Here is a 16683-nt window from a genome sequence, read left to right as displayed (position 1 = left end):
AACCACTAAATAAAAAGAAGTACAAGTGATATGCTATGAAAGGAAAGAGAATAAAATCATACAAAATGCTTGATTAAAACCAAAAAAGGCAGAAAAGGCGTGGGAGGCAAAAATAGGAACAAAGAACAAGGGCAACAAATAGAAAATGGTAAAATATATGTAGATATTAATCTAAATATATCAATAAATAATCACTTTAAATACCAATGGTCTAAATACATGAATTAAAAGACAGAGATTTTCAGAGTAGATTAAAAAAAATCTAACTATGTTATCTACAAGAAACCCACTTTAAATATAAAGACACATATAGATTAAAAATAAAGGAATGGAGAAAGATATACCATTCTGACACTAATCAAAAGAAAGTGAGTAGTTGTACTGATTTCACACAGAACAGACTTCAGATCAAGGAAAGTTATTAGGAATAAAGAAATGTATGATAAAAGGGATCAATTGTCCAAGAAGACATATTAATCCTTAACAACATATTTGCCTAACAACAGAGCGTCAAAATACATGAGGCAAAAACTGACAGAAGCAAGAAGAAATAGATGAATCCACTAATAGAGCTGAAGACTTTACCACCACTGTATCAGAAATGGACAGATCCAGCAGGCAGAAAATCAGTAAGGATATAGTTAAACTGAATAGCAGCACCAATAGACTGGATATAATGGATATCTATAGAATACTTTATCCAACAACAGCAGATTACACATTCTTCTCAAACTCACAGGGATCATTCACCAAGACAGACCCCATTCTGGGCCATAAAACATATCTTTTTTGGGGGGGAGGGGGACAGAGTCTCACTCTGTTGCCCAGGCTACAGTGCCGTGGTGTCAGCCTAGCTCACAGCAACCTCAAACTCCTGGGCTCAAGTGATCCTCCTGCCTCAGCCTCCCAAGTAGCTGGGATTATAGGCATGCACCACCATGCCCAGCTAATTTTTCTATATATATTTTTAGCTGTCCATATAATTTCTTTCTATTTTTAGTAGAGATGGAGTCTTGCTCTTCCTCAGGCTGGTCTCGAACTCCTGAGCTCAAACAATCCGCCCACCTCGGCTTCCTAGGGTGCTAGGATTATAGGCGTGAGCCACCGCGCATGGCCCATAAAACATATCTTAATAAATTTAAAAGAACAGAAATCATATAGTATCTGCTCTCAGGCCACAATGGAATTAAGCTTGAAATCAATAACAAAGATAGCTAGAAAATCCCAAACTAGTGGGAGATTAAACCACACATTTCTAAGTAACACATGGGTCAAAAAAGAACTCTCAAGAGAAATTTAAAAAATATTTTTAAACCAAAATGAAAATGAAAATACAACTTATCAAAATTTGTGGGATGCATCAAAAGCAGTGCCTAGAGGGAAATTTATAGTATTGAATGTGTATGTGAGAAAAGAAGAACAATCTGAAATCAATAATCTAAGCTTCTCCCTTAAGAAACTAGAAAAGAACAAATTAACTCCAAAGTAAACAGATAAAAAGAAATAATAAAAAAAATTAGAGCAGAAATCACTAAAATTGAAAAGAGGAACTCAATAAAGCAAATCAAGAGTGAACCTAATGTAAACTATGGACTGTGGGTGATAATGAGTCAATGTGAGTTCATCAATTGTAACAAATGTACCACTATGGTGCCAGATGTTAACAGTAGAGGAAGCTGTGCATGTACAGGGACAGGGAGTATACGAAATACTCTGTACTTTTTGCTCAATTTTGCTGTGAACCTAAAACTGTTCTAAAAAATAAAAGTTTATTAAAATTTTTTAAAAAGTGACCGCGCAGTTCTATTAATAAATCTCACCTCTCTTTTCTCTTCCCTAGAAAAAAGAAAAATCAATTCATCTTTTCAACACTCCTCTAATACTTCAAAACAAAATATTCATTCAAAACAAGCCTCTTCATTGAGAGTGTTTAAGAACTTAATTGTGCCTTTGTTACCTTAGGATAGACTTACTAAAGAGTTGGCCAGGACGGAACATGGGAAGGGAGGCATGTGCTACTTTCTGACCTGGGGTAGTAGATGCACTGGTCACTTTTATGCTCATTTGTTCAATGGTACACATATGTTTTATGCACACATATATATTTTTTTCAGTGAAAAAGAATAAATAGTATGGTTTCTTTTTTTAAAGATTCCTTTATAAAAACTTCTCTAAGTAAGGCATACTGAAGACTGTATTTAAATTTATCTATTTTAGGCCGGGTGTGGTGGCTCACACCTGTAATCCTAGCACTCTGGGAGGCCAAGGCAGGAGGATCACTCGAGGTCAGCAGTTCGAGACCAGCCAGAGCAAGAGCAAGACCCCGTCTCTACTAAAAATAGAAAGAAATTAGCTGGACAACTAAAAATATATAGAAAAAATTAGACAGGCATGGTGGCACATGCCTGTAGTCCCAGCTACTCGGGAGGCTGAGGCAGTAGGATTGCTTGAGCCCAGGAGTTTGAGGTTGCTGTGAGCTAGGCTGATGCCACGGCACTCTAGCTCGGGCAACAGAGCGAGACTGTTTTGCTTCTCTTTGAATAGTACATGAAGTTGATTTTTTTTTTTCCAAGGCTGCCTCCCATCACCAGCATTCCTGATCCTTGGCCTATGTAGCTGTCAAAATAAATAAATAAATAAATAAATAAATAAATAAATAAATAAATTTATTTTAATTGTCCCTTGAAAGGCTCTAAGGAACAGAGATGGGACAAAAGCAAAAATGAAGTACTTGAGTGACTCTCATTAATGTTTTTCAAGTCTCAACGTGGCTAGACATATTTAAAACATTTTCAGAGGAAACTAATTAAAAATTAATATAGTTTAATACTGCCAATCCTCTCTCTAAATTTAAAGATTCTTATATATGAGATAGAAAAGGCACAAATTCATTTCCCTTTTACTTGGTTTATATTTTCCAGGATTTTTAAGTGTCTAAAGAAATGGCACTTTTACAGTATCCTTCTATTTTGGACCTATACTACTTTCCATTCCCTCCCAAATATATCACTGTGGCTTTATTTGCACCAAATCACCTTCCCTGATGAGCAACCTAGGGCTCTAATGCCTCCTCTCCACTCTGCAGTCAGAAGCTATGCTTTTGAACAGTTAATATTGTACCCCTGTTCAATCTGCTGAGAGCACAATCTTAGAATACTGATTCTACTGCTTAAGGCCATTTCATAAGTCCCCCAAACAGACTGCCATTATTTCTCTCTCCAGAAGCTGGCAGTTAATGACCATCCTACTTCTAGCCAGTAAGGGAGCAGTTATTTCCTGACAGTGTGTCTTTAGGTCAGCATGATTTCTCCAATTACAAGTTTATCACTGCCTGTGGTTATACAAAGAGCATCTTTGTTGCCATCTCTTAGATGAGAAATAGAAACTCTCTGAGGGGACACCATCTTATTAATTTGGTGTAGGTCGTCTTCACTCATGCATCCTCCTTTTGGAGCTGTCAGTCTTCCATAAAAAAAAAAAAAACCAGCATAATTGACCATGTTTGTTCCCTTTCAGGTTTGAATAACACAGGAGAATGATTCTTTGGTTGTCAGTTCTTATTCCAAAGTCTTTCTTAGGGAAAGAAAATTCTTATTTTAGCTAGGAATAACTACACACTAGTCTATTACAGCTGCAACAACCCTCAAAAAAGCTGTACAAAAGAAAAATCTGACTTCCACCTCCAAAAGTCATTAGAGATTTTTTTCTTCTTATTAAGGCACCCAGAACACACAATATTATATTGAGCCAAAAGAACCAATTTTCTTCATGGAGTAGAATAGCAATTGGCTGCTACTCTTTAAATTCTTACAGCAATGAGCAATGACTTTCTTCCTTATTTTGCTTCTCTTTGAATAGATGAAGTTGATTTTTTTTTTCCCAAGGCTGCCTCCCATCACCAGCATTCCTGATCCTTGGCCTACGTAGCTGTTAATATGCTGCACACGTACGCCCAGGCTCCTTAACAGCCAATGCAGTTAACCTTTCTGTTTACTCCAAGTCAGTCCCTATCTTGTTAGTGAAATTTATTTTTTTTCTTTCTAAACAGAATAATTTTATATGGTACAAAGACTATATATATATAAAATCCACTGGTTTTCTAAATCCTTTTTTTTTTTTTATTTTAAGGGCTTCAGGGGCCATGGGTTCTCATGTTTTAGTTGAGAAAGACATGTCCATTTGTGATAATGCCAAAAGGTGGGCTGACTACAGCTACCTCACAATTATAGTTATTGCCTCTTCTGTGTTGGGGTAAACTGCTGGAGCCCACAATTTATCTCTATTCTCAAGGAGAAATTAATTCCCTTGATTGAACATAGGTGAAAGATTATATTTTCTGGAATTAAGGAGTAAAATATTAGAGACTATATAAAAGGACATTTTGTCATAACTGTGTTCAAAAGTACTTCTCTTTCATAACTTGCCTGCATCATTTTATATTGTAATTGCTTATTAACTGTCTGTACCCCTCAAGGATAGGAAGCTCCTAGAAGGCAGGAATTGCATAATGACCGTTTTATCTTCAGAGCACATGGTCTGGCAGATGGTATACAGCTAATATATATTTCTGTTAGTATTATATTCAATATGAAAGTCTAATTCTTAATTAGCCATGGTTTTAGACTAAATGGCACACCTATTGCCCCAACATTTATGAAATGAGTTTTAATCAGACGTTATCCCAGTTTAGACAGTTATACTCAATTTCAAATATCTAATGATCTCTACCTAAGCACTGAGTATCTTTATGGGAGGCAGCAGAAACAATGCTAAATTTGCAAGTTTTGAGTCTTTTTGCTCTGAATCAGACTCTGCGACTAACTAGCAGTGCCTTTGGTAAGTCACTTTAACTTAGTGGCTCTCATGTCAAAGATTAAAGTGGGGAACTGAACTAAATGGTCTCCAAGTGTCTAGCTGGGCCCAGCTCTACTCATGCTCTGACGAGGCATGAATTATTAATAGTAAGGGCACTACTGCCATAGCAAGCCCTCATCAACACTAGAGGGAGCCACATTCATGCCATCGATGGGGCGTTTTAGAAGATTTCATGACAAAGCATCTTTAAATGGAAAATGGGCTTTTCCAGAATGAGAGAAATTCCACACGAAGCAAGAGGTCCACACTGTTCACACAGCCACCCCCCAGGTTCTCTGTAATTACCTCCCTCTTACAGTATCAGAGCACCTCGCATCTCACTTGTACCAACACGCCAGGCTTCAGTTTTAATTCCATGAGAACCAAGCTGGCTTTGAACCATTCCTAAAGATGATTTTCCCCATTCAGGCTATTTTCTTTCTTAATCAAATTAGTAACAACAAAAAGCAAAGTAATTAATAGTGATATCAGAAAATCCCCAAAGAGGGGAGACAGAGGAGGAGAAAGATTCATATCACACTGCAACAGTGACTTGGGAAAAACAGTGAACTACAATGAATTCATTAGCGGCATGCCACTCAAACCCAAAGCTACTTTAAAAACAAGAAAACCACTCAAAAAGAGGAAAAATAAGATATCAAGGAAAGGAAGGAATAAACACAGCTCTGCAATGTGGGTGCTGGGATGCCCTATTGGGCTCTGTGGTAAGAAGCTCACAGCTGCTAAAGAGTGATGTCATTAATTAGAGGCAATGCAGTCACAATAAGCATTTGGCAAGAAGATTGTAAAGTGACAAGATAAGGGAAAGGAGGATGAGTAGGGCAAGAACAAGAGAAAACCATTTCTAAAGCTGAAGCTTACTCTGATGTTATTATATACTCTCTTCTCCGTCTCTGAAAAACACCCATGGCCTTGAAAATGTTTGACCTAAATCATCATAGAACAAGTGAAATGAATAATCAAAAACCTCTCCATTAGTATCAACTTATGTTTCTCTTTGCCTGGAGGAACAATGGCATGTTAACCTGATAGGGCATAAACCATGAATAGTACAAAATGTAGTCTGTGGGAGAAAGATAAATGCAATCCTGAAGAACCCCTTTTATTTAAATTTCATAGATTAATTCAATACAGAAAAGTAAAGCATCAACAGTCAGAAATAGACCACCTACTTTTTAGGACATGGGCTGTTCCTGAGTAAAAATAGATTATAAAGCAATTTCAGAGAGTGACTTTATGGGTAAAGAGAAAAATCTACTAGAATGAGACAAACAATTATTTTCCACTTAAAAAATGCAAACTTAAACTTCTAGAGGTAAGTACAGAGTAACACTTACCAGGTTAAAAATCAGCTTATTCCAAGTAGTTGGGATACCTAATTGTTTCTTTTTTTTTTTTTATTGGAGACAGAGTCTCGCTCTTTTGCCCTGGCTAGAGTGCTGTGGCATCAGCCTAGCTCACAGCAACCTCAAACTCCTGGGATTAAGCGATCCTTCTGCCTCAGCCTCCCGAGTAGCTGGGACTACAGGCACGCGCCACCATGCCCGGCTAATTTTTTCTATATATTTTTAGTTGTCCAGATAATTTCTTTCTATTTTTTAGTAGAAACAGGGTCTCCCTCTTGCTCAGGCTGGTCTTGAACTCCTGACCTCAAGCGATCCTCCCGCCTCGGCCTCCCAGAGTGCTAGGATTACAGGCGTGAGCCACCGAGCCGGGCCCCTAATTGTTTTTTAAATCACCAACTTCAAGTACTCTAGAGCTGTGGTCCCCAATCCCTGAGCTACAGACCAGTACTTGTCTGTGGTTTGTTAGCAGCCAGGGCCATGCATCACTGATCACTCCCTGCCCCTTCACCCCATGAAACAGAACTGGGTCCAACAGCAGGAGGTGAAAGGCTGACAAGCGAGGGAGCGAAGCTTCATCTGTATTTACAGTTCCTCCCCACATCACTGGCATCACCACCTGAGCTCCACCTCCCCCATGTCCCCCCAAATCCATGGAAAAATTGTCTTTCATAAAACTGGTCCCTGGTACCAAAAAGGTTGGGGACCACTGCTCTAGAGTGTCAAAGCCTTACCAGAGTCAAGAGGACTTCTCGGCCGGGCATGGTGGCTCACGCCTGTAATCCTAGCACTCTGGGAGGCCGAGGTGAGCAGATCGCTCAAGGTCAGGAGTTCGAGACCAGCCTGAGCAAGAGCGAGACCCTGTCTCTACTAAAAAAAAAAAAAAATAGAAAGAAATGATTTGGACAGCTAAAAATATATATAGAAAAAAAAAAATTAGCCGGGCATGGTGACGCATGCCTGTAGTCCCAGCTACTCAGGAGGCTGAGGCAGAAGGATTGCTTGAGCCCAGGAGTTTGAGGTTGCTGTGAGCTGGGATGACGCCACGGCACTCTAGCCTGGGCAACAGAGTGAGACTTTGTCTCAAAAAAAAAAAAAAAAAAGAGGACTTCTCTTTTCCCATAGAAAATTAAAAGAAAAAAATTTTAACTGCCCTTTCAATCAACAATCCTCATGAGAAGCATGAGAAAAATATACTCTATGTTAAAAGGAAAACAACTTGTTTTCCTCCCTTATTTAGGACACATACCAAAGGATTTCCAATTCACTCTGCTTCATACTGACCTTTAAAATGTTTCGGCCATCAAATGATTCTCTTTCCTTGAAGATATATTTGCCATCTGCTGTGTAGAGATTGTACCTGCCTTCAGCTGTAAATATTCCAGAGATAATGTTAGAAGAGAAGCTTAGGTTAATTATTTGTTTTCTCTTAGATTTCCATAGGTACACAGGTACACCTAGCAAAATTTTCATGTGCTACCTTGGAAAGGGGCATAACGTGGAAGAAAAAACATCAGGCTACGAGTCAAAAGACGTGGATTCTAGTCCCAGCTCTGTCATCAACTCATTCATCATACATTTACTATTCAACATTCTCCAAGTGCACACTGCATATACTTCTTAACTATGCAACTAGCTACATTCTTAGGCAAATTACGTCTCCTTCATGGGCCTCAGTTCCTCAGTGACAAAGTCAGAGGTCAAGACTAAGTGACCTCCAAAGGTTCTTTATAGTTTACAAACCCAAGATAAGCTGCACATAATTTTAAATATGTAAAAATACACAATAGTTTCCATATTAACTTGTCAAAACCGCTGGGTTTTGACCCAAAAACTACACTTTGGGTTGATTTAAGGACTCCCCCCATAGGACAAAGAGCCCTTTAGTTGCAATCAAAGGTATCCTTACAGACAGACATTCTACACAGGAACGCAGCAAATCTATGACCTTGGCCTAAACAAAGCTGTGCTCTACCTTCTTGTGTCAATTTAGGTTTCATATCCCAAAAGATGTCCTTAAAATTTTCAAGGAAAAAAATATCAAAGGAAAGGGAAGCAGGAGAGAAAAAATATAACATCATTTTATGTTCCTTTCAAGTAAGAATTCAACACAGAGAAGAGTCCAGGGTAGAAAAAATTCAAAGCATCCTTAAGAATTATTTAACTCTCAGAATATTTCCTAAAATACTAATTCTTTCCTGCCCACTGACAGACATTCAAAAATATTTGTATTTCCACCTTTGAGAATGTTCTTTTACTTATACAGGTATGGAGAAAACCAGGTCAGCATTGATAAAATATATCTACAGTTCTAACAACTCCATGAATATAATGCATTTTAGTTAGCACACTGGAGTTACACATGGGTAACTATGGAATTATTTCTGTAATGAGAAGCAGGCTCTTAATTAAAGACCCTACTCCCATGTATATTTCACACCTTAAGATAGGTGAAGTTTTAAAAGAATGATTGGCCAAGCAGGTGGCTCATGACTGTAATCCCAATGTCCAAGACGGGAGGACAGCTTGAGGCCAGCAGTTCAAGACCAACCTGGGCAACATGGCAAGACCCCATCTCTACAAAAAAATTTAAAAATTAGCCAGGTGTGGTGGTGCATGCCTGTAGTCCCAGCTACTCAAGAGGCTGAGGCAGGAGGATCGCCTGAGCCCCGGAGTTCAAGGTTGCAGTGAGCTATCATGGTGCCACTGCACTCTAGCCTGAACAAAAGAGCAAGACCCTGTCTTAAAAAAAAAAAAAAGAGTAAAAGAAGAATAAGTAAATTAATACCAAATAAGTATCAATTAAAAAGCAGAAATCATTTCTGAAGATTGACATGTTTAATGACAGGTCCAAAATCTATAAGTAGCATTAACCATCAGGGAAATGCAAATCAAAACCAAAATGAGACACAACTTTACACCTACAAGGATGGCTATAATAAAAATAAAAGATGTAGTAACAAGTACTGGCAAAGATGTGCAGAAACTGAAATGCTCATATTCTGCTGGTGGAACATAAAATGGTGCAGCCACTTTGGAAAATAGTCTGTCAGTCCCTCAAAAGATTAAACATAGAGTTACCACATTACCCAGAAATTCCACTCCTAGATATATACCCAGGAGAACTGAAAACATGCCCACACAAAACTTGCATATGATGTTCATAGCAGCATTGTTTATAATAGCTGAAAAATGGAAACGACACAAATGTCCATCACCTGATGCATAAAATGTGGTATTTCCATACAATGTAATATTATTCAGTAATAAAAAGGAATGAAGAATTGATACATGTTATAATATGGAAGAGCCTTGAAAACATTACGCTAAGTCAAAGATGCCAATCACAAAACATCACATATTATATGATTCTATTTATACAAAATATCCCCGAACAGGCAAATCCATAGAGACAGAAAGTACACTGGTAGTGCCTAGGGCTGGGGAGGAAGAAATGGGGGTGACTGCCAATCGGTATGGGTTTTCTTTTTGGGGTGATGAAAATGTTTTAAAATTGATCGTGATGATGGTTGCACAACTTTGATTATACTGAAAACACTGACTTGTACACGTCCAATGGGTGAATTGTATAGAGTGTGAATTGTATCTCAATAAAGCTATTATATTTTGAAAATCTGTAAGTAGGAAGGGATAACTAGACTGTGAACACAGAATATTTTCACATATAAAGCTGTAACTATAAACCTGGATCAACACAATTTAGAATATACAGATTCCAACATAATTCTGAACTCTTTCTATGTTAAGAGATCAGTTAATAATGGAATATGAAACAGGTTTAGGAGCTCTGAACAGAGAATTAAGGACTAAGACAAACGCAAAATACACTAATGATAGCTATTAAGTATCTAATGAAATATTATCTATACCTATACTGTCCAAAATAGTAGCCATTATCCAGATGTGGTTATTTCAATTTAAATTAATTCAAGTTAAACATAAGTAAAAGTTCACCTTCACAGCCTCACTAGCCACCTTTTAAGTGCTCAATAATCACATGTGGCTAGTAGCTATCATCCTGGCCACCATTGATATAGAATATTTCTATTATCACAGAAAGTTCTATTGTAGGGTGCTAGATACAATATGTCATCTGAACCAATGAATTTAGAGTATACTCTAGTATACTCTAAAGTTCTGAAACTCTGCCTACACATAATGATGTTAAAACATATATCAACTCAGGGGATCTCACTGGATTTTCCAAAATAAAAATGACTGTCCAAAATAAAATAAGCAGGCCAGGCACAGTGGCTCACACCTGCCATCATGGCACTTTGGGAGGCTAAGGCAGGAGGAACACTTGAGCCCAGGAGTTCAAAACTAGCCTGAGCAACATGGAGAGACTCCATCTCTATAAAAAATAGAAAAATTAGCTGGGCATGGTGGCACATTCCTGTAGTCCCAGCTGCTCAGAAGCCTGAGGCAGGAGGATCACTTGAGCCCAGGAGTTTAAAGATGCAATGAGCTGTGATGATGCCATTGCACTTTAGCCAGGGCAACAGAGCAAGACCCTGTCTCAAAAAATATAACAATAATAATAATAAATAAAATAAATAGCATAAACCTAGGTAAATGTTTCCACTGCACAAGCTACATTATAATACATAGAGATCTCAAATATTCCAACCTTCTGCAGTACTACTACGCAGATGAAAGAAATATGCTCCACTGGAACAAGAACAAGTTCAAAGCTTCGGATTCTATAAACTACCCAAAAAAGAGTCTACAGGCTTTGACTGAGTCATTTGAACCTCCTTTGGTCTTAGTGCTCTCAAAGGCAAAACTGATTTATTTAGAAAAGTCTTACATAAAATTCAGTATAATATCATAAAACATTAACATTTTAGAACTAATAACTAGACAGCTAATATTTCTTGGTCCTACAATGGCTCTAACCAAACGGAATTAACAGTAAATGATTTCCAGTTGGGATCTTTTAAGTAAAAAGATGTACCTTGACAAAAAGACACAAATCGCCCTAAATTAAAAATCTATAAATAGTCAATGGGTTCAAGTCCTGATAAAGTCTTCTTCCAACCTAGATTTTCTAAAACCAAGGTCAGGGCCCTAAGAAAGGAAATAAAACCTGAATATGAGATTTTGGTACTAGTATATTTTAAACAATTGATCTTAGAAGGAACAGTTGCATATAGCTTGAATTTATGCCTCCTGATCAGATGCTGAATGTGCTAGAGAAGTTTTCACTTTGGAAGTGGGGATAGGAAAAAGAGAATCCTGTTGAAATAAATAATTATCCCAAATCAAGGATTAAAACAGGGCATTCTTATCCAAAGGCTGCAATTCCATGAAGAAAAATTATTACTCTAACACAAGGTTTCTCAACCTTGGTGCTACTGACAGGTTGGGAAGAATAATTCTTTGTCGTAGAGGGCCATCCTGTGCAAAGCAGAGTGTTAAACAGCATCTCTGGCCTCTACCCATTAGATGCCAGTAGCAACTCACCTCCAGTCCCCTAACTGTGATAACCAAAAATGTCTCTAAAAATCCCAGATGTCCTCTGGGGGGCAAAATCGCTCCCAGGGGAGAACCACTGGTCTAAAATTTACTTTTACTTGCTAACCTTCATTTCTTCTTTTTTCTCTTCAAAGACAGCAACAAATATTGCATGGGACATACTTATACTCAAAAATTATTCATTGTTTATCTAAAATTTACCTGGGCATCGTATATTTTTGTTTGCTAAATCTGGTAACTCTATGTGTGTGACAGAAATAAAAGATCTAGTAGCCAGAGTCCCAGGCTAGATATGTCCCTCCCACATCTATCATGCTTCTCAAAACAAGCTATAGAGCTAAAAAAAGAAGATATATCAGAGACAGTCCATTCTATTTAAACCTCAGGGATACCACAAGGCCGCTGATCACAAGCGGTGCTACAGTTCTATGGAAGACTTACCATTGGGGTCTTTCCTGAATAGTGTATTCATGACTGTAGCATGCAGTTTCACACTATTCCACTCTTTCACTATTAGTCCGGACGCCTGAAAACGTTCCAGAACTCGATCAACCAATTCCTGCAGCCTGGAGAAATTGAAGAAAAGAAGTACAGAAATCTTAATAAATTCCTGAACATACGATTACTAACTCAACAATGTTTACAAAGCATCTGCTCTGTGCCAATCACTTTTCAAAGCCCTGCATTGGAAGAGGAAGAGGCTTCAGCCCCCATCATGGAGCTCACTGTCTTGCCAAGACAGAAAGACAGGGGAAGTGAATAATTGCAATGCGTTATGGTGAGTGTGAAGGGACTATTCAACTCTACATGGAGACAGCCAGGTTTCCACAGGAGGTTTAAATGTAGTCTTGAATGATCATTGAAGATTTGCAAATAAAACCAGGGAAGGAAGGACAGCTCAAGCAGAAGAAGAAACAGCACATGCAAAGATGCCAAGGCATGCAAGATGACAGCATATTTGGAAAACTGCCAATTATTTAATGACAGTGCGAGAAGAGGGACAATTAGAGATGAGCTGGATCTATAAGTAGTGGTCAGACCGTGGGAAGCCACCAAAAGACTTTCCAAAAGAAAATGATGTGGTCCAATGTCCATTTTTGAAAGCTGACTCTGTGGCAGAGTGGAAAACCCTTTAGAAGCGGAAGGGACCAGCAGTACAGAGGTCGGCTAAGTGGCTACTGCAATAGACTAAATAACAACAAACACAATGTGTCAGGTACTGTTCTGAGCACTTTGTATCTGTTAATCATTTAATCCTCATAACAAATTATTATCCCCATTTTACCAATAAGAAAATTAAGGCATAGAGAAGTTATGAACTAGACCAAGGTCACAAAACTAACAAGTGGCAGATCCAAAATCAGAATGCATGCAGTCTAGCTTCAGAGTCCATGCTCTTAAGAACTGCATATAAAGAGGAAAATGATGCAGATCTAAACTGTAGCAGGGCAGTGAGAACTGACACAGGGAAATGGATTCCAAAGAGTTATGTGAGAGTGAGGCTGGTGCCCATTCAGATAAGGCTGTGTTATGGGAGAGGAAGTGGTTAAGGATTCCCAAGTGTTGCCTTAAATGACCAGGTGGGTCATTAACTAAGACGGGGAGCTGTGGAGAAGCAACTGCTTATTGTTATGTTGTGTTGTTTTGGGGAGAAGGTTAATATACTGCACATAATTTTGCATATGTGGCACAGGATAGCAGAAGAGAGATGGAAATCTGAGCCTGGAGCTCAAGGGGAAAATCGAAACTCTACAGATTTAGGAATCATCAGTGCAAAAACAGTAGTCAAAAGCATGGGAGAGATGTTGTCACGGGGGTGGTGGGATTTGGAGTAAGCCAAAAAGAGAGCTAGGGACAGAGCCCTACGAAACACTTCTACGTAAGGAACAGAGAAGGAACCAGCAAAGACAGCTGACAAGATAAGGAATAAGAAAAGGAAGCTGAGAGGCTGAAAGGAGACTTACAAGGGGGAAAAAGAGAATAATCAGTACAGGACAACACTATGAAAAGAAAAGAAGCAAAAACTGCCTCTTTATTTCTCACAATTAGAGACCTCTGTCAAAGCAGTTCTGTTGACGTGCTAGAGACAGGAGTCTTGTGACAGAGGACCAAGGGAAGAACCAGAGAGAGGAGGGGAAAGTGACAACTACACACAACTCTGTCAAGAAACTTGAAAGGAAGGAGAGAAACTAATGCCTTGGTAATCAGAAGATACGGAGTTGAGGGAAGATTGTTTGTATTTGCTTTTAATGAGGAGAAAAAGTTGAAAATGCTTATTGACAACAAGAAATTATTCTATAGAGAAGGAAGATCAAACCTCAGGCCATAGAGAGAATGCACAGAACAAGATCTCAAAGGATGATGTGCACACAGGGGGTGGGAATACAGTGGTGAACAAAACCAGCCCCCACCCCAAGCAACTAACATTGCAGTGGAAGGAGACAGGCAACAGACAGACACACATATACGACCTCAGGGGTGCTAAGTGCCACGAAGAAAATGAAATGGCAAGGAGGAACTGGGGCTGGGTGTACTATTTTAGGGAGGGCAATCAGGGAAGGTCTCCCTGAGAAAGTGACATTTGAGCAGAGACCTGAGGGAAAAGCATTCCAGAGAGAGGGAACAGCAAATGCAGACATCCGAGGCAGGCATATGAGTGGTATGACTGAGGAACAGTAAGGAAGCCAGTGTTTGCAGTGAAACCGGGAAAGAGAAGTGATGAGGTCAGGGAGGTAGGAAGAACCAGGTCACACAGGGCTTGCAGGCCAATGTGAGGGCGTCAGCATTTATTCTGAGTGAGGTAGGGAGCTTTTGGAGGGTTTTCAGCAGAAGAATGACATGATCCGGCTGCTGTCTGGAGAACAGACAGCAGTGGAGGCAGGATGGCAGTGGGAAGGCAGCTAGAAGGCAATGGCAACCACCCAGGTGGCTGGGGCAGCTGCAGTGGAGGTGGTAAGAAGTGACAGATTTTCTGGTATACTGGAGTCAAGAGGCGAAGGTGATTCTAAAAGAATTTTTGTCCTGAGCAATCAGAAGATTGGATATCAAAGAACACAACACATTGGAGGACTCATAACAATTCTGTAGAAAGGGAAAGGCAGGCTGAAGCCAGGCTGAAGGCCTCTGTGGGTCAGGCAGGGTTGGAGTTTTACTTGGTAGACATGAAACCAATGAGGGTTTTTAAGAAGCAAGAAACACAAGAAAAAACTAAAGGCATGGAAACCACTTAAGAGAGATGTTGTGTTTCCTTACATAGTTACCTTAATTATTTTCCCAATTACAAAAATAATACATATTCATTATAGAAAATACGTAAAGTAGAGAAAAGCATAAAAAGGAAAACATAACCTCACCATCCACAGATAAGCATTTGACAAAAAAGAGTTAAGTGGCCAGGTGCGATGGCTCACGCCTGTAATCCTAACACTCTGGGAGGCTGAGGCGGGAGAATAGCTTGAGCTCAGGAGTTTGAGACCAGCCTAAGCAAGAGTGAGACCAAAAACAAAGAAAAAAAGAAAAAACCCAGCCAGGCGTTATGGGCTACCCTGGGAGGCTGAGGCAGTAGGATTGCTTGAGCCCAGAAGTTGGAGGTTGCAGTGAGCTACGATGATGCCATTGCACTCTACCCAGGGCAACAGAGTGAGACTCTGTCTCAACGAAGAAAAAAACCAAGGCAACTGAACACCCCTCCTCACAACCCCCTACTACTCCTTTATATATTTAAAAAAAAAAAAAAAGTTAAGTGTTTATCGGTGAATGGTGAGGTTCTATAATCAGGAAAAACAATTAAGATATAACAGTTTTAAAAGTTTCTGATTAATACCATTATAAAATGATACAATTTTTAAATAACATAACTTAGGTCTGAACATAACCATGCACTACAAAATCCATCTCAATTACAAATCACAACAGAGCAATTCCTTTTCTCTCTCTCCTTTTAAAGAAAAAAAAAAGTTGATAGGGAGCTTATCTATATAGAAACAGGGAGCATAAAACACTAGAGTAAGGAAACTAAATAGACTAACTGAAAGAAGCCAGTTTCCAGCTTTGTCTTTCTGGAAAACTAGGGTTTCTGCCAATTTATAGATGCAGAACTTTGAAGGGACTAAAGTTGTTTCAAAAGTTCTAGTCTAACCTGCTCTTTTTACACAGGAAGAAATGATGCACAAAAGCCTGAACTGCTCAAAGACAGTGAAAGAGGAACCAGAATCCACGTCTCCTGGCAGCCAGTTCTGCTCTGTTATCAGTATTCCATAATATCTATACACACTTTCATAACAGTATTGTCTAAGTTATATTTCATGAGAAGAGTGAACTGCAGAAAAATATGTGCAATGTGATCCCATTTGTGCTCCATGAAGGCTGGCTCTTTGTCTTACTCACCGCTTTAACTCTGCACCTAAATTAATGCCTAATCAACACACAATCAGTGTTCAATAAATAGTTGTTGCATGCACACATGAATGAATTCATAGATGGCAAATATTTTGGAATTCTATGAAGAGAACTTAAGGGTACTTAGACGTAATCACTAAATTTCAGGTTAATGTCATGGAGAATAATTGAGAATAATGTCACTATATTTGTAACAGTATATTTTTTCAATTCTTATTTCATTGATCTTTTTCTGTTTATGAGTGAGTCACAAAGCTTCTCTATGCCTCTGCTTTCTCATAAGTACATTAAAAATAATATGGGTTGCTATGAAAAAAAAGAATGACTTATTCTTAAAGCAGCTTTCATATAGATAATGCTTTGGGTTTGAAAAGAGAAGTCAGTTATTAATGCACTAAATCTAAGCTCTTAGTTTAAAGGCCTGTAAGTGCTACAAAGCTCAAGCATTCCAATGCCTTCTTTACAGATAAGGAGTTTACACTGCAGAACAATCACTGACTCCCTAGAAACTGCAAATTGCAGGCTTTTGTTTGGGCTTTTCCCCCCAGTTTAATTCAGTTCTATCCCA

The 16683-nt window shown here is 38.8% G+C and overlaps 1 protein-coding gene across 2 annotated transcripts in view; it reads right to left on the bottom strand.

The window, feature by feature from the left end:
* Positions 1 to 16683, bottom strand: part of ASCC1 (activating signal cointegrator 1 complex subunit 1) — a 95757-nt gene that overhangs the window by 20581 nt on the left and 58493 nt on the right. For both annotated transcript variants that reach the window (XM_045569200.1, XM_045569201.1), the window contains exons 8-9: positions 12159 to 12283; positions 7503 to 7588 (exon numbers count right to left, since the gene is read on the bottom strand). In XM_045569200.1, the coding sequence (XP_045425156.1) occupies positions 7503 to 7588; positions 12159 to 12283 (211 nt within the window). The remainder of the gene's footprint in view (positions 1 to 7502; positions 7589 to 12158; positions 12284 to 16683) is intronic.

The sequence above is a fragment of the Lemur catta genome, chromosome 14 (assembly GCF_020740605.2).
Source record: "Lemur catta isolate mLemCat1 chromosome 14, mLemCat1.pri, whole genome shotgun sequence".
NCBI classification, from domain to species: domain Eukaryota; kingdom Metazoa; phylum Chordata; class Mammalia; order Primates; family Lemuridae; genus Lemur; species Lemur catta.
Note: the sequence above shows the minus strand (reverse complement) of the source record. Positions and strands in the feature narration are given on the sequence as shown.